Here is a 22,510-nt window from a genome sequence, read left to right as displayed (position 1 = left end):
CTTTGTGGAACAGACGCCCTCTCCTTGCCCCAGTTGGAGCTGCAGTAGAATGAAAAGGGGGGTGGGAAGGAGGGAGGAGAGGAGGAGAAAGAAAAAAAAAAAAAACGCTTTTGGTTGAGGTTTTCCTGTTACTATCACTGTAGCATTTATTTAGCCAATCTCCTAACTATGACGTGAGGAAGGCAGGAATCATGGCTCGCTCATAATATTTAACACACCCACTGAAAGCTGGAGCTGCAGAGCTACTAGTCCAACCAGTCTCCAGAATTCAGTGTAGCTGAAAGAGGTTTTCACTCTGCACCTGCCAAAGATCTCTCCCCCCTCTTCCCTTCTCTCTTCCCCCCCCCCCCCCCCCCACTTTCTTTCTTCCTTTCTCGCTAAAAGGCAGATCTGTAAGACCCAGCAGAGATCAAAGACGGGACCTCTTTGCTAAAAAGAACCTCTACTGATTTATTAGTTTCTTTTCTCTAATCCTTTTTTTTTTTTTCTGTGCCATATTTAACCTTTATGTTGCAGTTGTGCCATCAGACAGTTTTGCGGCCAAAAAAAACGACCCAAGCCAAAGCAAAAGCCCAGCTCGGATACAGCAGCCACTCAGACTTGATCGCAGTTGAACATATTAATCTCTCCCAAACACTGGACGCGATGGATGAAGAAACTGGAACCGCTCTAAGAAAATGATTTTCCAGCCAATGTTCTTAAACAGTCTCACAGAAGAGAGGGAGCGAGAGCGAGCGGGAGAGTGCTTCTGCTGCATCACTGGTCAAATTCAAAGGAAGGGAGTCAGCGTTTCCTGCACAGCCAAATATTATGGATGATTTTTTTTCTTCTGTCGCCTTTCCGTACAGGTTTTCTTAATATTATTCTTCCCCCTTCCCTCCCCGTTTTTTTATTATTATTGTTATTATTTAATCCGAGCTAGCATCAGATGCCGGTTTCTCTTCAAGAACCAGTTTTCCCTATTTGTTGTGATCCCTGTAATAAAAAGAGAGAGAAATCGTGAACAGATGGCTTTATAAATTGCAACGCCGCCGGCTTTGTTTTCCTATTGATTTTAAAGGCTCGGACCGGTACACCTTTTTTTTTTTTAATTATTCTTATCATTATTTTTATTTTTCCTGTTTTTTTTTTCCTCCCCCCTCCTAAGTTCTTGATGCTCCTGAGACATGAGGACCTATTGTTTTTAGCCTGTGCGTTCCGCGGCGCCTATGGAGGTAACTTTACGGACTTGATCGCTCGCCGCCCGACCCGAAGGGAGAAAACCGAAGCGGCCCCGGGGGGGTTGCAGCGAGCCCCACGCCCGCCCGGCCTTTTTCCGCGAAAGACCCCGGCAGCCTCCCCTCCCTCCCCCTTCCCCGGCTAATTCCAGAGCCTCATCCCCGGCCATGAAAATGCTCCTGGTCCGCAAATTCCGGCTGCTGATCCTCATGGTGTTCCTCGTCGCCTGCACCATGCACATCATGATCGACCTGCTGCCGCGCCTGGAGCGCCGGGGGGCCGAGGGCCGCCCCGCTTGCTCCTGCCCGCCGCCCGCCGCCGCCGCCGCCCCGCCGCCCCGCGCCGCCCCGCGTTGGCCCAGCAAGCACACGCTGCGGATCCTGCAGGACTTCAGCGCCGAGCCGGCCTCCAACCTCTCCTCGCAGTCGCGGGAGGCGGCGGAGAAAGCGGCGGACGGCGGGGGAACGGCGGCGGCGGCGAGGCCGAGGCGCCTCATAGCTCCCGGGGCGCCGCGCCCGCCGCCCCCCGGCACTGCCACAGCCGCCGCCGCCGCCCCGTTGGCCGCCCTCTTCCAGCACCCGCTCTACCGCGCCGCCCTGCCCCCGCTGGCCGACGGCGACCTCCTCTTCAATGTCAACAGCGACATCAGGTTCAACCCGCGGGCGGCCGAGCAGCCCGAGTGGTGAGTAACGGGGCGGGGGGCCCGGCCCGGGGTGCCCCTCCGCTGTGGGGGGAGGCTTGGGGTCGGTGTGGGAACGGGGCGGTGGGTCCCCGCCTTGGGGTTTGTAGGGTTGGTCCTCGGCCCGCTGTGCTCGGGGATTGGGGTGATGGGTGGTTTGGAAGTGGGGGGCTGAGGGGAGGCAGTTGGGTGTCGCCGGTGGGAGAGGGGGAAGAGAATCGTACATGGGGTTGGCCGGTTGTTTTCCTCCGAAAAATGCAACAAAATGCGGGATATAACACAGGAGAGCAAGAAGGCTGGAGTGCTGGGACCAGAGGGTCCCTGTGACCCTATATCCTGTGTCCAGCTGTAGCCTGAGGCAGATGCTGCTGGAAAAACAGCATAAGAACGGGGTCAGGCTCTTGGTGATCCTCCTGCCCCAGCACCTTCCCAGTCTCTGCTCAGAGGTGCGGGGACTGAGCAATGAGGCCAGGCAGCAGCATATTAACTTTTCTCAAAAGCAAGGTCTGGTATCACAAAGGCATCCACCCTAGCAGGTATTTCTGCCTTCAGGATCTGATCTGTGCCACATTTTTCATCCTCAATTAATTCCCAGTGTCTCGGCACCTCCGCTGCTCTCCGGCCTTCAAAGCACCGAGTTGCCTCTGTGAATCATTTGCCCTGTTGGCTTGTAAGGAACACTGCAAAATTTCAATGACTGAAAAATCAAAAGGCTTGTCTAATACAACAGCACCCTCTTCCAAACACACCGACATTGTAATGTTTAAACAGCTGCATTGTACCATACAAAAGCTCTGTAAAGCCGCAGAGCAGCCAGCATGATCTAAATCCTCAGAAAGGGAGGATAAATATTTCTGATTTCTGTCCCATATGCGTGTGAATGGTCCAGGCCCATTCCACTTCATAATCAGAAGTGACTGTGAAGTGAAATAGCTGAAGAAGTTCTGGTTACTCTGAGAAAAAAGGGAAAAAAAAGTCACAAAAGTATGAACATCTGGAGATGACTAAAACCACAGAGGACCTCTGGATGGAAGATATGTGACTGTGTCAAATAGGTGAAGAGCGAAAATATCTCTGACCTCCACAATGCAGCTGCCTTTTGTGCCTGTTTTCGTTGGCTGCAGCCGAAGTTCACAGAACTAACATGAAATGTAGGAGTTAAAAGTCAGCCTAACCATCCTTTTCTGTAATAATATCTTACTCCTAAGGAAGGGGCAAAGCCACCCAGAGTTTTTCTTTAGTGACTGGTTCAGAGTGATCCGATTTCTTCTCATTCTCTGTGTTTAAAAAAGAGAAGAACGAGAGAGAGAGTGCGAACATTTGGTACAACAGGTCAAGTTCCTGCTCCACTGTCAGCTTCCAGACCCAGCTCCCTGTTAAATAAAAGATCAGGATGATGCTTTCCTTTGGGTCAAACTTGTAAAAGATGTTTGTACATAATGCAGTCTAAATACAATATAAACCTTGCAGCTCCATGTTTCGGCTATATAAGGGCCTCTGCTAGCACTCAGTGATGTCACTCCGAATTTTCCTCCTGACTTTCGTGGGCATTAAATCAGGCGTGAGGAGCAGAGGTGAAGATCCAGCCACCCTGGCCCTGGGTGGGAGTGGGCTCCTGGCGTGCAGTGGGCACAGGGACAGGCTGGGGACTTCTCCCACCTCGTAGGGCTCTGCCCTTCCAAGCTGTCACCTCCTGAAGCTTTATTTCTTGATGCCAGTTGCAAACTGTAACATTATTTCTTACTCATCATTTATGTTTTTTCCTTTTTTTTTGTTTATTTTTGGTGGTAGGCAAAATGAAGATAATGAAGAATTTTTGCCAACTGGAGAAACCTCCATAGACTCCTACCCAAACTGGTTAAAATTCCACATTGGCATTAATCGGTATGAGTTGTATTCCAGACATAATCCTGCAATTGAGGCTTTACTACAAGACCTGGTCTCCCAAAAGATAACCAGTGTTGGTATGTTTGGACATGTATCGTTTTTATGATTATTTGCTTGTTGTTCAGGATCTTATTGCTGTTTGAATATTAATGAATATTTTGTATGGCTTTTCTCTGGTGTGCCTGCAACATTACTTCCTGACTTCTGCGTTCATTTTCCTTGTTAAACATAAAGAGATATTGCCAGCTCTGTATTACCTGAATAATTGAAAAGTCTGCCAGCGAGGCAAACCCCATTCATTTCGGACATCTTTTAGTTATCAGGTTGAGAGTGCCCTATTAAAAAAAAAAAAAGGGATAATGAAAAAAAGGATGGCCAAAAGGAGATAGCATCCTAGCAGCACTAGATCTGTGTTATTAGCTGATCATTATTTAAAAGGCTGCGTCTGGAGGAAGGAGGGAGGCGGCTGACCTGCAGCCCTGCAGCGATGGCTGCGGGAGCATCCGGCGCCGCGGGGCTCTGCGGCTCAGCGGAGCTGCAGTCTCCCTGGGCATGGCTCAGCTCTGTTCTGCTTGTAAATCCACAGCAGGGATATGCCTCTGTCAACCTTTGGCTCTGGTTAAACAAGGTGACAGAGTTTGTTTTTTTCTCCAGGGCTGTTTAATGACAGTGTGTGTCTCTTCGAATTTAGCTGCGTAGCTGCGCAGGGAGCCAAAAAAAACCAACCCACAGCCCTGAACGAAAGCCCTGGGATGCTAAACAAACACACACCCTGTGGTTTTGTAGAGGTAGAGAGCTGCAGCATAGCCAGCAGTTTTCACCAGTCGCAGGGAAAATGGAGTTACTTGTACTGACCACAAAGTTGCTAAGTCCGTTTCAGAGGGATGAAATAGCAGGAGCTCTGTAAAACTGCTGATTGTACGTTGCCGCCACGGGATGAGGTCACCAGGTCTTTAACCCTGCAAGGCAAAATTTCCCCTGGCTTCAGCAGGAAATGGTCCCTGCAAGAATAGCATCGAGCAGGCCAAAGGTTTACGTTTTCCATCATGCGAATCTCAGCAGCTCCTGGGCAGGAAAAAGGGAGCTCCTTGGTCATCAAGAGTGGGCTGACCTGGGTGGAGTAGGTGGGAAAGGTGGGATGTCGTGGGAGAGCTTTGCCCTGTGAATCGAGCTGCTCCTTGGCTGTGCTCAGCTCTGAGCTCTGCCAGGCTTCGGATAAAGCAGTTCGTGGTGCCTGGCTGCCATCCCCCATCTTGGATGCAAGGGGCTAGTGGACACCTGGGCTCATGAAAGAGGACAAACACAAGCTCATTTATTAACATGTGCTGGGTTCTCTGTTCCTACAGCTCTGGATTGGAACGATTAATTAGGGAGCACAGGTGTGGCGATCGAACCATGTATTTTCCCATCCCTGGCTCAGACGTGACACTGCAGGTAGCAGCACACTGCCCGCGCTCCTGCAGTCTGTGCAGCGAGGGCACGGGACAGATATGGCCCGTCTGATTTTCCCCTTGACGCACCTAATGATTCCTGGAGTGTTAGTGACCCATGTGAATGGGGACTGAGCCAGCTTTTCCCAGCAGGCGTGTTAGCGTTGCACTTAGAGCACGTCCGTTGAGAGAAAGGAGGAAGAGACGCAGGCTCTGCCCTTTCGTGCTTGCCGCGGAGTGCAGCAGAGCCCCAGGGCAGCGACCAGCCTGTCCCCAGGTCCTCACGGAGGTGATGCTCGACCAAACCATCTTCTGGCTCAACTGTTGAGGTGTACACAACATGCATGGGCTGTAGTGGCGTTTCAGACTGCACGGCTGCTAGGTGTATCAATCTCATTTTACCTCTTATACACTTTGGAGCTGAGCAGTGTTGGCTGCGCAGGAGGAGAGCAGCATTTGCAGCAAACTCAGCAGCGCTGGGGCCATGAGGTCTGTCCCTTCTGCAGAGCTGTGAGCAGTTAAGGTTGAAGTAGGGACGTACAAGCTGGTGGGAGAAGGGAGATGGGAATGAGAAATAATAAGTTAGTACTCATTCTTTGCTTGATCTGAGCTTCTGGGCATGTTGCTTAACCCCTCTATGCTTCAGTTAACCTGGCATCAAAATTGTTATAATAAGAAATAGGAGTGAAATCCTGACCGCAGTGACGTAAGTGAACTTTTGTTCATTGACTTCCCTGGGGCCATGATTTCACCTAATGTGTCATATAGATGTGTTGTGAGGTTTTCATTAATTATGATTTTGATAGAGCTTTGAGATCAACAGAGGGAAAGGGCCACAGGCCCGCAGAGGAAGGCTGATGATTGTTAACAATGATTTCCTACAGGATTGTCTCTTTGCTAGTGTTTGAACAATTTAGGGCCTCTTATACCTCTAGCACAAAAACACAGAGGTATGGTTTCTAGCAGTGATTCAGTATTATTTCCATAAGCTAAAATATGAATTACTTTTGATATAGGTATTAGTCACAGTGGGAACTGTCAGGGAATGATTCCTGGACAGAAATCCTAGTCTAAAATTAAGTAGGTGGAGGTGGAAGGGGACTTTTGCCTGTGTAAAGATGTCAGGATCTGAGTTTAGCTGATAGTATCCACAGCCTGACTCTGTGGGATTTCAGGGGCTTTCAGTTAGGTTGCAAAGCAAGAAAGAGCATCTTGTAATACACTTTTTTTTTTTTTTAATACACAGTGCAGCATCTTTTCCTTCATGTTGCAAATTCTTTGGGTGTTTAAAAATATATGCTTTTAAATAACATCTGCCATTTTTCAGCTTTACTGCAGAGCCACAGCAGGGATTCGAAAGCATGCAAGCTGATTAATAAAGAGTAATATATTTGACCAAAGGACATTTATAGGACTTTTACAGTCTTTTGCATATTTCTGCATATTTTCCAATTTGTCTGGTTATTGTTTTTTTTTTTTTTTCTGCAGGGTCAATTTTTATTGTTTTGCTTTCTGTGCTTTCTGTTTCTTTTTTTCAGGGTAGCTGCAAATATTCTAGGTTAGAAGTACAAAATAAATGGGAATCTTCATAACACCAAATCTTCAGGCTTCTTTTTGCAAGCAGGACAATTAAATATACAGGCTTACATGCATTACATGAAACAGGATATTGCTTTGTCCAGTCTTTTCCCACTGTTCAGATTTGCTGTGGCTCTAATAGAATTAGGTGATTTGCTGTGTGGGTTTTTGATACCTTCAGTAATTAGATCCAAACTGCAGCTAAACAGCTTTCTTAGCCACGTCGTAATTTCTCTGCTCTGCTTGCATTATTTATGGAGGAGAGTGGTGACCAGATTGATCCTGCACCATCTATCAGAACAGCTCACACGACTCTGTAATGTGCAGTGTTGTTTTAAAATGAAAACAGTGACAGAAGCAATTCCCAAGAGCAGGGAGCAGCAAGGTGACATTTTCTTGATGTTGAAGTTTACATGGAACAAATCCATGGATGGGAAGGAGTATCACATTCAGCTCCCACAGTGACACCTAGAGCTGGCCTTGGAAAGGACAGGGTTACCGAGAGCTTTTAAGCTGAGGATGTGTTCTGTGCCCTGCATCAATATAAGTATTTCCTATTCATTTTGTGCAGCATAAAGGGATAGCTCTTAATTTGATTTAATTCAGTGAAAATTTCCTCCCACCATAAATAGGAGCCTAGAGAGAATTGTTTTGAGCACATTGAGCACTGAAACAGTTTTCAGAAGAAGCACATGCACAGGCAACTGCACATTTCCTTTGGCTTTCATAACTGTTTATTGCATGCATAAATAACCATAGTTAGCTGTTTTCTTGCATATTTACAAAATGTCTGTGCATAATTGTGGCAGCACTGTCAGCAATTTACCAACGAATATGGCGTGGTGCATTGTAGAGGCAATGTGGTCTTCATGTCTCTTGTATTTCTGTCCAGAAGCGCTGTGCCGTCGGGCTGCGGTTGAGCATAACAGGCTTTTGTGTTTGCTGGGCTTAGTTAGTTGGGTTTTATTTTTTGATTCTTTAAATTCTCTGGTTGGAAAGGTTTGGAAACATTACCTGACTGAGTTCATTTATGAGCCTGCAATGCCTTCAGTTTGTACAGACAGTAATTAGAAAGCAAGCACACAAGATTACTCATGCAGTGAAGAAATGCTGCAATTAAGTAAGGTGGACTCTGCTTCAAGTCAGGAAAAAAAAAAGAAAAGACACTGAATATTGAACCTAAATTCCGGTACTAAAGGAAATTATAAAAATCTCATCCAAAGGAAAGAAAAAATAGTGCTGCTGAGAATGTGTGAAAAACATAATGAAATGTAGCACCATTGATTTACTGTATAAGGAAACAGTGAATCTGCCAAGAGTCAACAGATTGATTAAATGTACAGTTCCAAATGAAAGGAGGGGACTTAAAATGTACAACAAGGTCTTTGAATGGTTTCGCGGATCTCTTCCCCTCCAGAAGTCTATACTATCTTGACTAAAGCAAGAAAGGTCTTTAAAAACAAGTTAGCAGAATTGGCTGAGCAAGAGCAAATTAAGAGATGATGAGAGTTTGAATTTATTTTGAAACCTGTTCTTTACTGCTTGTATGGGGCCATGTCTCTAGCCTGGGGCAGAGTATTGCTTGTTAAAGCCAATCAACATGTTTATGCTAGATTTAAGCTTGGTCTATAAATAGGAATCCAAAATGAGTCTGAACTTTTGTTTCAGATATTTGTGCATCCCAGGCATTGACTGGACCTCACTGCTCAGGCATTAGCGTTGCATAAATAAATACATTTTCAAATGTTTGTTGGACTCTGACCAAAAAAAAAAAAAAAAGGTTCAAAGGTCCTGTTGGGACTTTTGCTGTCCATCAGAAGAGCATACAGTCTAGAGACGAGAGTACTACAGCAAAACTGAGGAGCTGGAAAGCCAGATCAGTTCCAATTCCAAGTCCTTCTGGGTCAAATCACTTTGGGCAGCATTGGGTCTCTACTGGAGTTTGTACCAAATGCTTTAGAAGAGAGAACTAGAACTCAATTAGCATACAGGTGTAAAAACATGCTTGAGAGACAATTGGTAGTACTTCTTTTATATTGATGGTATCTGTGGATTGGAAGGGGAATTCAGGTTGTGTACTGATGAGTTTTCAGAAGGAATAGGAGAGGACAAGATGGGGGAAGGAGCAGACATGCTATGTACTGTGCCAACAAGCTCTTTAGATGTAAATGAACAAGAAATTTTTAGAAGCTTGTTCCAAAGTCTATCAGAGAAAACAGAAAGAATCTCACTGATATCACTGATCTTTGGACAAGACCCTAATCTCTCAGACACTCAAGCAAAAGGATATCTCAGGGTTTTTTTTGCAAGGCCTTCTGAAGTTAGGAAGATTTCTAATCACATCCACAAGCTCTTGCCCTGGGTTAACAGGAAAGGTTAACATTGCATTCTTTTGCTTTCTACTTTGGGGGGAAAAGAGAGACTTCGAGTAGCCTGGAGATAAAAAATAATGGTTGCATTGGGATTTGTTTGTTTCTAACGCTGTGCCAGCATGTCCAGGAGGTGTATAAGAGAGAATTTGAGGTACCTCCATTCCTTTCCCAGAGCTGCTTGTGACCTGTGATGTTACAGTTTATTCAGAAACCTTAAACAAAAAACAAATTCAGAGCATGACTAAAGGTTCCCTTTGGAGTCAGAGCAGCATTACATTATAAGGCCCTCTTAAAAAATATCTAAGCCTGCTGATTGTAGCCATGACAGATTGCAATGGTGTAGTGTCTTCCAATTTTTCAGAAAATTGTGTGTTCTGCTCCAGGGTATTATAAATTCTTCAGAAGTGTTCATATGGACAGTAGGTGACAGCACAAGGGCATCTCCAGATAAGCAAACCGTGTTGTCCAGGCTCAGTGCCTGGGAGGTGACGGGGCTCCCGCTGTTGGGCCATCGTGGCCAGAGGGACATGTCTAACTGAGGTCTGAGCAGGAGGGGGAGATCCTAAAGGAATACAGCTCAGAAAATGAGAGGGAAGCCAGTACACAGATGTAACACGAAGGAACAAGGAGTGTACCGGACCTAGAAGTCCGAGTAAGTCATCTCCAGAGAGACCTGCTCTTCTCCAGCACTGCCACCCCAAGGAGCTGGGCACCCTGGACAGCTGGTGGCCTTCCTCAGGCCCCACTCCCCAGTTTGTGTCATTTAGCGATGCATGAAGGATCCTCTTGAGTTCAGTGGGCCCAGCACCGGGTGTTTCTGTGCAGGGAGTACAACAGCAGGTGTTGGCCTTGGAGGGCCTCTTTGAATCCCCACCAGCCTGCCCAGCACATCTGCAGCACAGAACGACCGGCTGAAGTAGGAATAGCTGCGTGTGAGCCCGGCGCGTGTGGAGGGAAGCCAGCATTGAGCTGGCATTGAGCAGCATGTGGTGGTGTCTGTGGCACACACGGCTGCCAGCATGCCCTGCCACGAGGCACGATGCAGCGCCGCTCCCACCGATGTCACCCTCTGTTTTGGGGAGGCCCTAAGTTTTCTCCTGGCAGCAGCAGGGGGACAGCATCCCAGCAAAACCCATGTTTGATCGAGGCTACTATTGCAACCAATTAAGGCAGTACAATAAGATGGATCTTAAAAGACCAGGGAATTGCTTTTGTCTTACTTCAGCTCAATTCTTTCTGACAGGAAACCAGGCCTTTGTGTCTCATGGAAGAATTATGCTGAATTGTTAATCTTCTTCATACATTTCCCTTCTCGGTGATGACACACTCATTGTTGAGTTCGGCTGCTAACAAAATCATTATCTGTCGAGTGTCTTCAATTTGCTGAGAAACCGGTCGGCTTAATGTATCTGAAGTTTTGTGCTTAGAAATAGGCATGCTGGAACATCCTTTTTTCTTCTTTGCATTGCTGTGGTTTCCCAAAGCCTTGGCTTCCTAGCTGTACCTCAAAATAGGCTCTATCCTTCCCTTTTCTCTGATGGGCTTATGGGATATTTGCTACATTTTGGACATACATGTCTGAAGGCATAGAGGGAGTCAAGGTCTAAGCCCTAAGCTCCTCATAATTGAACCAAAAAGCGGAAATTGTATAAATTTTAGAAAAGAAAAAAAGCACATTGTTTTCAGTTGGTGTGAACAGTTTGCAAGCTCCTCTATTGAGATTGGTGGAGCTGGGGAGCATTACAGCTGACACAAATCTGCCCTTTGGTACTGGGACTGACATTGCTGACCTATATGGAGCTATCCCACATGAACAGGGGTGCAAGTGCAGGTTACGCCTTAAAAAGCCAGGCAAACTCTGCACCTTTGGCAGCAGCTGGGCAGGAAGGGTCCATGGCATGGCTGTAGGTCTATGTGGGCATGAGGCAAAGGGCAGTTCCGCCTGGATTTTGCTGTTCAAACCGATCAGGAGCATTTCCAGAGTGAATGGCTAGGCTGCGATGGTCCTAGGGCAGCACATGTATGTTTTTGTCTGGAGGCTTGTTGCTTCTCATTGCCTTCAGGCTTTGGGCTAGGTAGAAGAAGGAGCCAAGTCCTTCCCTCTGATGCAGATCAGCTGACCTGCTCTGCACAAGAGAGGGAGTTTAATACATGAAAACCACACGCTTCTGCTTTACCTGCTCAGGACAAGTTATTTGATGCCCTTTAATTTCTAATTATTTATTTGTTCCTTTGGGATAAACTGGTAATGTAAGAGAAGGCAGGGGTCAGCAAAACAGCAAGGCAGGAGGGATTTTATTCTAGGGGAAGTGGAATCACACTGACCAGATTTGCATAGTATTTTGTTACAAAAATATGGATTACAAGGGTTGAAAGAGAGCCGGTGACCTATCAGTAATAAAGCACAGTGAGGAGTAATTAAAAAGGTTGTGTGGCTAATGGTGTTGGTTAGAGGAAGAAAATGTACAAGCTATATAGGTGAAACAAGGGCAGCTGTAAGCCAAAATTTACAGAGCAAGGTAACTTGACATTCATGTAGTTCTCCAGTCGACAAAGGTTTTGTCAGAACTGCAAAGAAAGGGATTGATTATCTGATCATTCATGGGAAGCATTTTGAAAGGACTGACTCATCCCCACAGACAGGACTGACATGGCTCTCCGAAGGCTGAAGTGAATTAAAGAGTCAGGCTATGGGTCATTTCATTTATTCAAAGCAGTTTTGATTGAGATCGTGAAAAAGCAGCTGGTTTGCCAAAGTACATATTTACCTCTTTTAGTAACCTTATCATCAAGTGAAATGCATTTTAGGAACTCTTACATTAAAAAAAAAAAAAGTCTCTGGCTTTAAAAACACTATAATCTGGCTGTTAACATGATATTGTCCAAATCGTACACATTGGTGTGAATGAATGTCAGTCTTAAATTCCCATTAGCTCCCAGCTGGGAAGGGAGTGCATTCAATGTTTGAGCAGAGAGAGCCCTTGGTGCACGGTGTGGATGGCACCTGCCACCCCCACGTGTCCTCTCCTGCCCTCCCAAATGAACCAGTGACCCTCTCTGCGCAGCTCTGCTCACATGTACAAACCACCTTGGGATCCCCTGGAAGTTAGTGGATGGGCTTGGATAAATCTCCATTGTACAAAGAGGAGATGGATTTACATATCTCTACTGCTCAGCAGTCATTATTAAAATCACAGCAGAGATCAGAGATTGCTCTAGTATCTGCTCATACTTTTAATTAAGGGGATGTCTGCTGCGTGTCTCACTGTAATCCCAGCCACAGTTGTCTTTGAAGACATCCTATTTCCTTTCCCAATGTGTGTCCCTTGTTATCAGGAAGTCCAAAAGTGGTTGAAGATAGAGAAAACAAGGCTCCAATGAGCTGTTCCTGGACATGCTGTTCAGTTAAGGTGCTTATGGTGTTCATACATCCATTTTTAGTCCTAGTCATCAGCTCAAAGCCCTCCCATGTACTCTGCACCCACTAAATAATTTTTGAAAATTGTTATCCAGTTAGTATTACCCTGCTTGGTGCTCAGATATTGCAGTGCTGCATCTAATACAGAACAAAGATATGTGGTTTTGTCTCAAGGAAGCTGAATGTAAGTAGACCCATATGTAGCATTTTAAAGCGGTTTTGTTTCTTCCCACAGCAATGAAATCAGGAGGCACCCAACTGAAGCTGATCATGACGTTCCAGAATTATGGACAGGCGTTGTTCAAACCAATGAAGTAAGTGAAAAAATGTCTGGCTGTATTGTAATGTGAAATTGTGGTGGAATATGCTGTTGTCATTTTATAAGGCATTAGAAGTTTGCTCTAGTATTGCTCAGGGTTGGTGCGGCTAGTTCTCTAGGTTTGCTGCTGGATGTAGAGCTTCGTGCTGTAGTGAAACCTTGCCGTGCTGGATTGGTCTTTGAAAGAGATACTGAGGAGGCTTCTTATAGGCATTACAGTCTTCTCAGGAATGTTATTCAGATCTCTGTGAAATCTCCTATCATAAATACAGGGTGTTTTCAGCATTTCTTTCTTATGTAAACTTACACTGCAGGCATGAACTCTATCTAGTGTGTTTCCCCCCGAGGAATGTGACCAGATATGAGAGATGGTTCAGAATAGCTTTGGGAAGACCTATATAGCATTTGTGTGATAAATTATAATTTAATCCATTGATTTATTGCTATTTGTATTAAAAGGCTGTATTAGTCATTTGGCTGTGGCTATGCTGACTGTGAAATTTGAGAGTGATGCTGCAAGATAATCTAGAGAGAAGGGGAAGGACTGGGATGATACAGACTTGATTTTGCACCAGTATCAGGCTGGCCAGACTCCACCGAGATCAGAGAGATTATTCAGATATAAAGCAGATGTAAATGAGTTCTGAATCCTGACCTGTATGTTTGTGTTGTAATAAGGAAAATGACTCTGTGCTCATTGTAGAGGGTTTAGCAAAGACGCTCGGGGCTGCAAAATGTTTAATGAAGCTACTCAATATCTGTGTCAAGGGTACCACTGGAATAATAAATTCATTTCCTTCTTTTGTTGCCACTGTAGGGAAGATCCATTAATTTCCTCTAGGATGGTCCATAAAAGAGTAGAGTAACTCGGAATGGGTGGTTTGAAGTACGTATTGGTGTTGTGTTACAGCTATAGTGGGGTACACAGCTCAGCGGGTAAGCTGCTGGATGGCAGCTGAGATAAATTCCCAATTTTACTATAGATTTTGCTGTAGACTGACCTCAGACAAGTACAGATTTTATTTAATCTTATTTTGACTGCCAGGAGGGACAAATAATTGGTCCCTAATTCCTTCAACTCAAGTTTGAGCAAGAACTCACCTTGTGTGCATTTGTCCTGGTATTCACATGGAAATCCTGTGAGCTTCCAAGGCATTTATGCAAAAGCCAGATGCCTCCATGTTATTTCCCAAATTCCACACAAATTTCTCCATGTTCCTGGTAGAACCACAATTCCCTGGGGGAGTTCAGAGTAAACACAGATAATACAAGTCAGAGGGAAGGTGCTATCAGAGAGCATCTACACAGCATCTTCCCCTCCTAGCCCTCTGCTCTGAATCCTTAGATCATTTACTCCATGATCTATTACTCCATGGGTCCATCCCCCTACATTTGCAAGTTTGATGCATTTAAGCACAATTCCTAATTGTCTCCTGTCCCACGTGGCAAACCCAACAACTGAGCAGGTTTGAGCAGCTTTTAAGTACTAGGAAGAAGTATGGTTTTTACCATGGCTTTTTACATAGTGTGAAATTTGTTTCTTCTCCGTTTGCTGAGAGGCAGATAATTTCAATCTTTATCATTGGTATGACATTGTAATTCGAGGAATGCTAATGAGGTTAAATCAAAAGTTTACTGCTTCTACTGTACTATACACAGCCTTGGCAAGATGATGGATGACAATAGATGTATAGCCACTTTCCTGTATAGAAGCAATTACCACCATCCACCAGTGCAACAACAAAAGATGATGATGTCTTAATCATTCCCTTTGCTTGATTCAAAGGGCAGCAACACCCTATTTTCTCACCGATCTTTGCATTAAATACACATCTGGAAAAAGCAGCATTCGAACATTCAGCAGCTGTGTTCCCAGGCACCACACCTTACAGCAGCAACACTGCTGTGTTTGTGCTGATCATCGCTGAGCACATTAGTGATTTTGAATAACTATGTTTGCAAGCATTTGTCTTCATTCTGGTAGCAGTGAGCAGGGAGCCAGATGCTCAGCTAGCGTAAATCTTCCTAGCTCCTTTGGCATCTGGTCCCATTGGCCTCTTTTCACCAGCTTATGAACGGTTGTTGATGAAGTTCTTGGAAGTGTTTGTAGCATCCTTTCTTGATACAGAAATAAGTGGCCTTGAACTGAAAAAGAAAAAAAGAAAAGCTACGAGACTTCTTGTAAGACCTTACCGAGTCCCTAGGCACCTCCCAGGCTGCTTCTGGTGCTCCTTTTCTGCAGGGTACCGTTCTGATCCAGGCTTCACAAAGCTGGCTGTGCCTTCTGAGGGCAGGAGGCTATAGGAGAGTCATAGATCAGGGCCACATGTCTCCTAAGTGTAGCCTGGCCATCAGCACTGATGGTGCAAGGGTCATTAAAAAAAGTGATAATTTGGGGAGCATGAAACATCATGATTTTGTGATTCTGTGAAGACTGGGGCCTGAGTTTGTCCCTTCAGTGCTGGGGGAGGCCATAGGAGTTACATCTCTATTGAACTGAGCTGTGCCAAAGTGTTTTGGAGAGTAGAGTTGGCATCAGTAGGATTTCAAGCTTGATCCTAAGGAAAACTGATAAACCTGTGTTTCCTACCGTGTCCGGCATCTGAAGTGCTGAAAACTGAATGGTGTGAGGTCCACAGAGGGTAATATGCAGGTGTGAGGCCAGTCTTTACTTGGTTTCAATTCATTTAAGTTACCTGGAAAGCTGGTTTTGCTATACACAGCTGTACTCAGCACCTTCCAAACTGAATACCCTTTTTGAGCAGGATAGCTGCAGAATGGGGAGTCCATGGGAACCCTTGCCTGACACAGCCAGGTGTCTGCTCGTGGAAGGGCAGTTCTCCAGACTTCAAGCAGTGATTTCTGAAGGAGAGTGGCAGCAAAACAAATCCCTGGCAAGTCGCTCGAAACCCTGCAGAACTCATCGGTCTTGCTCTGCCCTTTCCCAGCCTCCTAATTCCACATTGAATTTATCCAGAGAGCAAGCCAGCTCTGGAAAAAAAAACAGTCAGGGTTTGGAAATGTGGAAAACAGAATCTGCTTTTGGCACCTTTTGTGCTCAGTGTTTGACATTAACTGACAACTCTTCATCTGGTCATCGATCCAGGGTAGTGGAGCAAATGAGAGGCGGGAAGGGTATCAGTTGGGGAAATGTGATAGCAGTAAATAAAGCCTGATCAGCTGCAATTATTTTATTTATCTGTGGCTCTGCATCTTCATTTCTGAAATAATTGCCCATAAAGGATTGCAGAGGAAGCCAAATCTATTTATAAATCATATGGCCCAGTGTAGATTCCTTTGCTAATTCCAAATGCCTCATAGAAAAAGCGAATATTTGCTAAAACTCCAGGGAAGATTTAATGTATTTGCAATGTATCTTACAGTTAATGTGTAGTTTTATTTAGCTCATAATAGTTCAATCATACAAAATTATTACCATATGGGACAGGAAAAAAATAGCAACCTCCCCTTCTCCCATGATTAGTGTGTCTAACCATATTAGTATTGTAGAGCATAATAAAATTTATTTACATGATCGCTGATATCTGCAGCCACAGCTTTTTATATAACTTAGCAGGTAGAGACGGTGTAGAGCCATAAATTTCAAAGGGTCTTGGCGTATTTGTCCAAAAAGAACATGTGCTTAATAGTTTTATTTGGTTTCTCTTTGTTTCTGCTAGCTGGTGGAGTTAAATAGCTGGCTCAGCAACAAAACCAACACACTTTTTTTTTTTTTTCCTCCCAAGGCTTTATTCTTGAAGGGGGAGATTCAGCTCCAGCAGAGTCAGTGTCAGGACTCCTATTGATGCCAGGATTTTCAGAGAGGTTTTTACAGTTCCTTATGGAGAAGCCAAATAGAATCGAATAGAAAATGATATCTTGTTATAAGAGTTGTGAGAAAAGTGTCCAGTGGTATGTTTTTAACAATGACATCTCTCATTGCCAGTTTTATAGGCTGCTTTGTACAAATGTGTAGAAAGGGTATTCATTAGAAAATCTTTGAGGTTCATTTGTTCTATTTGAAGAAATACTACTGTATCTTGTGAACTCAATTTTGACTGAAACTGAGATTAAAGCCAGTTCTGTTCCAACTTCAGATTTTTCCTGATATTTTTAACATCTTTTTTCTTTTCTCCTTCTGTTTTTACAAGTCCCAGTGCAGGATTGGTAAGAGCCACGTGGCTGCTTCTTTCAGTATCTGCTGCTCGCAGTTACAGTCTTTAATAAAGTAGAACTAATTAGCATCAGGGTGATATCAGGCCAGAGGAGACTTTTAGGGTCGCAAAATCCAGATTCCTTAAATCACAGGCAATCATCTCATGAAATCTCATCTATAAACTGATCCAACCTTGCTGACCACTGTTTTTATACCCTTTGCCCCTGTTATTCCTCCCGAAAGTTGCTGCTGTGAGTGCACTGAGCAACAGTGCCATTGGTCTCTTGTATTTTGCAAGATAAATATTGATTGCAATTTAACAGTTTAACTGCAGAAGTTTTTCCTTTGGGACTTTACAGAAGAAATGCGTCACACTGAGACCGATTTTGCTGGAACGTTGGCTAGCAGGGGGCACTTTTCCATCGCAGACAAGTCTCCTTGCTCCTGCAGCTCTCAAAGTCGTGACCCATCCCAGTGCCAACCTCCAGATAAGATGGTAGTCACAGTGTCGTACAAAGCTGGTGCTTTACAGGAATACAACCAGCACACTTGCCTTCTAGCTTCTGTAATGTTCCTGTAGCTCAAAGACATGGTGGTTGTTAGCTGGGCTGAAATCTAGCAACCAAGGTCATGGGAGAGATAACGTATTTGTTTCGATTGGCAAAGCACAGCTTTTTATTGTCTTTTAAATGTCGTACTTATAGAGACAAAGAATTATCAGCATTCTTGAAGTTTCTCTTTGATTTCCTTTTTGGAGTGCTCAACAAATAATGCATCTTTTGATAGGGATATTAAATAGGGCAAACAACCCCTGTAATACAAACAACTGTTAATCGCCTTCATTTCCTACAGTTATATTCCCTTCCCAAAGCTGCAGTGTGGCTGTTGTACCTGTGAAAGGCAGCCTCTAGGCCTGATTATCATATCAATTAGCCCGGTGTAATTCTTCTGACTTGGTAGCATTGCTTCCAAGTCAGAGGAGTTGAAATGAACTTCAGCATCAGGGCGGCTGGAAGATTGCTTTCCTTATTACATTGCATATCATGCTGTTTTGAGGAAATACATTTTGCAAACCTGTTGCATTTCAGCTGGCAGGCATCCAGTATAAACATACTGTTATAAGTCAACATGGCAATTAAATCAAATTGCAATGTTTTCTCTGAGCAGCTACAGAAGTGAGATATGCATACAGTAGTTGCTATTCTAGAAGCCTTCCAGGATTAACACTTGGGCACGCTGGAATGTGCCGTGTGAAACCCAACGGAGCAGATGCTGGTCAAAGTACAAACCCGGCCAGTCGGGATTGTCACTTGGTTTTTGTCCGTAAGCTGTTCTACTGTACAGAGATGTTCTCGGAGATCTTTGGTTTTGTGCGAGGTGTGTTATTGGAGACCCAAGGCTCAATAAATTGGTGGGAAAGGCTGATGTTAGTAATCCCGGTATTCAGTTTACATAAGTGTATTTGAAACTGAGAGGAGTGCTGTCTCATTGCATCGTGAAGAAGAAATGCTTTTCTGCTGCTCGAAGTAACAAACAATAATCAGATATTCCGTGGACCTCATCCATGAGACTTTGGGCTTTTAAAAGATATATTCAAATCCTTGCCTGCCAAATCCCTGCTGAAATGTTTACCTGTCTCAGACTGACAGGCAGATTCTGATTGTGCTTACATCAGGAATAAACCTGGAGTAAGCTGGATGAATTACATCACTTGATATTTAAAGTGCATGAAATCTGATTGTGGTCCTAAAGTAGAGGTTGCCATCTAGTATTTTGGTTCTTCAACTTCTTGTGTATTATGCATGAATTGCTCTTCTCTTTTATAATGAATCCCGTTCATCAGAACATACTTCACTATTTCAATGCAAATTGTGTTTTAGCACTCAGCAGTGCCTGTGGTCCAAGTCTCATTTATGCAAATTGGAAAATTTGCAGTGACTTCAAGGGGAGTTGGATGGGGATTGATGCTGACTGATAGCCCTGGACAGCAATGAAACTCAGTCTTCTGTCTGCCAGTGCGTGCTGCATTTCCCCTTGCCACAGTTCAGCAACTGCTGCCTGAAATATTGATCAATCCCATCCAGCCCAAGAGCAATCTGTTCTCCAGTTCTGTAAGTGTGTTTATGAAATGACCCCAGAGTCAAAGTCTGGAAAGTCCAGGTAGCTCAAAGGTTGTCCACTCTGATTAGGGTCTGCAGGGATGCATGACAGCGGTGTTTCACCAGCCAGGACAGGGAAAACAAACCTCTTTTCCTCTTTTTGGCTGAGGCTCTGCTGCGTTGTCCCGAGCTGAGCTGCCCAGTGGTGAGATGGGGCAATACGTGTCACAGTGTTGTCATGCTGGATGATGCCACCTCGTCTGTGGGGTTCAGTCCATCCCATATCAGGGGGTGGAAAGCACTGGGAAGCTGCCTTCCACCATCACCAGTGAATTCTCAAAAATTCCCTCTCCCCTTACCTCCCTGTGGCATCTCCAGCTCCTGGCAGGAGAAGACTTTACCCAGCGGCTCACAGAAGTCCCAGCCCACAATCTCTGTGTCCGGGGTTTTTGCATGAATAATTCAAGCCTTGCATTTTTCTACACCTCATTAGTTGGGGTTTCTCCTGTGGATGATAACACGGTGCTCAATGTGGTTTTTTGGCTCTTGTCTTACACACAAAGGGCCACAGGTACAGGCTGTACCAGCCCCATATCACCTTTTTAAGGGAGAGATGGGTGGGCAGTCATATTTTTCAGTAGCAAAGTGTCTGCATGTATGAAGCCATTGATTAGCCTTCTTCTATCTCAATGCTTGCAGAATCTCGCTAATTAGTCTTCAGGAACAGAGACATGCTGTTTATTACTTCTTTAAAAGCCAGCTACTGCAGGAGCTATTCTTTTTTTTTTTTCTCTTGTTACCAGAGTGTATTAGGAAAGAAGCATTTTCAGTGTCTGATTTTAATCAAGCTATTTCTCCATTTTAATTTTCTACATACCAAGCGATGCAGTCCTGCGGATTTGTCTTTTAATCAGAGACTCATTTTTAGTTCCTCACCTTCCTATTTAACACAACTTACCCTGCATTGGCGGTGCAGAAAAGCAGCAAATGTTATCGAGGGAAGAGCTGGCATGAAATTCATAACCTGTAATTTACTGCTAAGTAACAGGGCTTAGCACACAAGGGACTCATTGGTGTAGCAGTGGGGTAAGATGCCCTTAGTAAATCTAAGCAAAAAAAATATGTCCAAAATGTTTTCAGTGGGATATGCAGATATTGCTACCCTGAAATATTTCATTAGAATTTGTCTCCATTGCTTTACAATTTATAATCCTTAAACTAGGCTCAAGAGACTGAAATTCAGGGAGGGAAAATGATTTGTGCAAGACTTGTGGCATAAACCAGAGGCTGAAGCCGTTGGGCTGTGCAGTGTTTTCTCTCCAGAGCAGCATGCACAGGTTTCTCCTAGTGATCAGTTGTGCTGTGCTCATCTCCACCCTTGGGAGGAATTATTTTTGGAGGCATTTATGGAGCTACATTACTCCCCTCTGCCACTGGTCTTTGTGGTCCAGGCATCCCCACCGCCTTGGAGGATGCAGATGGGGATTTGATCACTCGTGCTGAGATTTGTTTGGAATAATTTTGCTCTTCTAACGCTCACCTTGTTACAGCCCTCAACATTTCTGCATATTCCTTGAGTTAGGGTTGGCTCCCTGCAAGCATCTACAGGAAGGAGCACGAAATCAGCAGCAGTGAACTGGGTCTGATGAAGCAGTTTCAGTGTTTGAGGACCCACATCCAGCTTTGGCAGAGGGCATTGGTTCAGGCCCCATGGTCAGTGACAAGGCAAAAGCAGTCGTGGCATTCAGGAGGGACCCACAACTGAAGTGACAATGTCTTGCAAGTTGAGATAGGGACACTGGCAAAGCTGAGATGGTTAAGAGGGAGTGCACAGAGTGCATTCAGATTGTGCCATTGGCATGGTGCTGTTGGTGACTCACTGCTGTAAACAAACAAAAAAAATATATATTTAAAATAGCCCTAATAGCTGATAATAATACAGCTTTAGGACATGCTGGGCATTTCTGACTTTCTTTTTCTTTTTTTATTTTCATTTTCAGTGTCTGGTTCAATACCGTTAGTACGTTCTCTTTCTAACTTACGATTTTCCACCCTGCTGTAATGTGCTGCTTGTGGGTAAATAAAAGTGAGAAAGCCTGAAAGACTCATTTGCATGTGAAGAAGTAGCAGAAACCCAGAGTAAACAGCATCTGCAAATGTGTGGGAGCGGGAGAGTAGGGGGGGACAGCAAAACTGTTGTAAATAGAAGCCGTTTAAAGAGCTGGATTATGCACTGCGGATAATAAAATACCCCAAACCAGCTCTTAAGCCAGCTCCTGTTCTCAGCAGCAGAGTCCAACTGATCCTGTTAGCTCTTCAAGCCCCTTCTGTAAACCTTGCTAATCGGTGGTCCGACTTCTTCGTGCAGGGCTGGTCACTGGGCCAGAGGACGAATAATGCCATAGCTGTGCATGGAGACCTGTAAGGGCAGAAGTATTGCAGGCAGATACCAGTACACAGCCAGTCCATGGATTTTGAGCTGCTTTGGTATGCTGGCATGAGGCAGCAAAGGAAATGTTGAATTAATCTGTAGGTGCAGGGGAAATAGAGCAGTGAAGATTATTATTATTTTCTTTAGGTTTTGGTATAGCTTATTTGTATTTTGTTTGATTTTATCTTGTGATACACAGAGCATTTCTACCCAGCACATTTGTATTTATTTCCCTGTATTTCTTGCCTGTTTGAATCACTGCAATATGACAATCCATCCAAAATTTTCAAACGAGCCTCTTTTGCATCTGATTCTTTAGGGATTTATTAAGCAGAAAATCTGATTCCCGGGGCCTAACACCCAGAGGTTTTTCTGCCTTTCATGTTGCAAGCCCAGGTTTCGTGCAGGGAGGAGGGGAGCACAGTGCTGTGCTTCCACGGCCAGCTCTGCCTCCCGGGGCTGCTGGTGGCAGAGACAGCTTAAAGCAAAATCCTGTTTTTTTTCTCCATAAAACCAAGCCGTGAGGCCTGGCCGGGACCATGAGCTGTTGCTGGCAGGATGGGGCACAGCCAGGAGGACCTGTGCCAGCCATGGGCAAGGCGTGGGCAGCAGCTGTCCCTTTCCACATGGTCCCAACGCCACCCCAAGCCTCTGTGTCTACCCCGATCCACAGCAGCAGCCAGCCTGACATCTCAGGGCTCCAACACCAGCAAAACAGACTGCCAGAGGAGGGGAGAGCTTCCTTTCCTCATTACCTGCCTAATTACCCTGTTCTTGGAGCCAGCTCAGAGCTAACACCATCTATTTTTGCAGCTTGCTGGCCCCAGGTAGAAGAGCTGGGTAACGGGTGGGGATTTAGCCCCAAACGTGCCCGTTTTCCTCTGCCTGGCCTACTTGTCACTGCCCGTGGCAGCTGTGGGGGT

The 22,510-nt window shown here is 44.9% G+C and overlaps 1 protein-coding gene across 1 annotated transcript in view; it reads left to right on the top strand.

The window, feature by feature from the left end:
* The first annotated feature begins 395 nt into the window (after positions 1-395).
* The window catches only part of FAM20C (FAM20C golgi associated secretory pathway kinase), a 58,336-nt gene continuing 36,221 nt past the window's right edge, over positions 396-22,510 (top strand). Inside the window, exons 1-4 of the mRNA XM_066977420.1 lie at positions 396-848; positions 1,148-1,900; positions 3,689-3,861; positions 12,818-12,896. Of these exons, the coding sequence (XP_066833521.1) occupies positions 1,386-1,900; positions 3,689-3,861; positions 12,818-12,896 (767 nt within the window). The 5' untranslated portion in view covers positions 396-848; positions 1,148-1,385. The remainder of the gene's footprint in view (positions 849-1,147; positions 1,901-3,688; positions 3,862-12,817; positions 12,897-22,510) is intronic.

This window comes from Anser cygnoides, chromosome 15 (genome assembly GCF_040182565.1).
Source record: "Anser cygnoides isolate HZ-2024a breed goose chromosome 15, Taihu_goose_T2T_genome, whole genome shotgun sequence".
Classification (NCBI taxonomy): Eukaryota; Metazoa; Chordata; class Aves; order Anseriformes; family Anatidae; genus Anser; species Anser cygnoides.
This window is presented reverse-complemented; position numbering and strand designations above follow the sequence as displayed.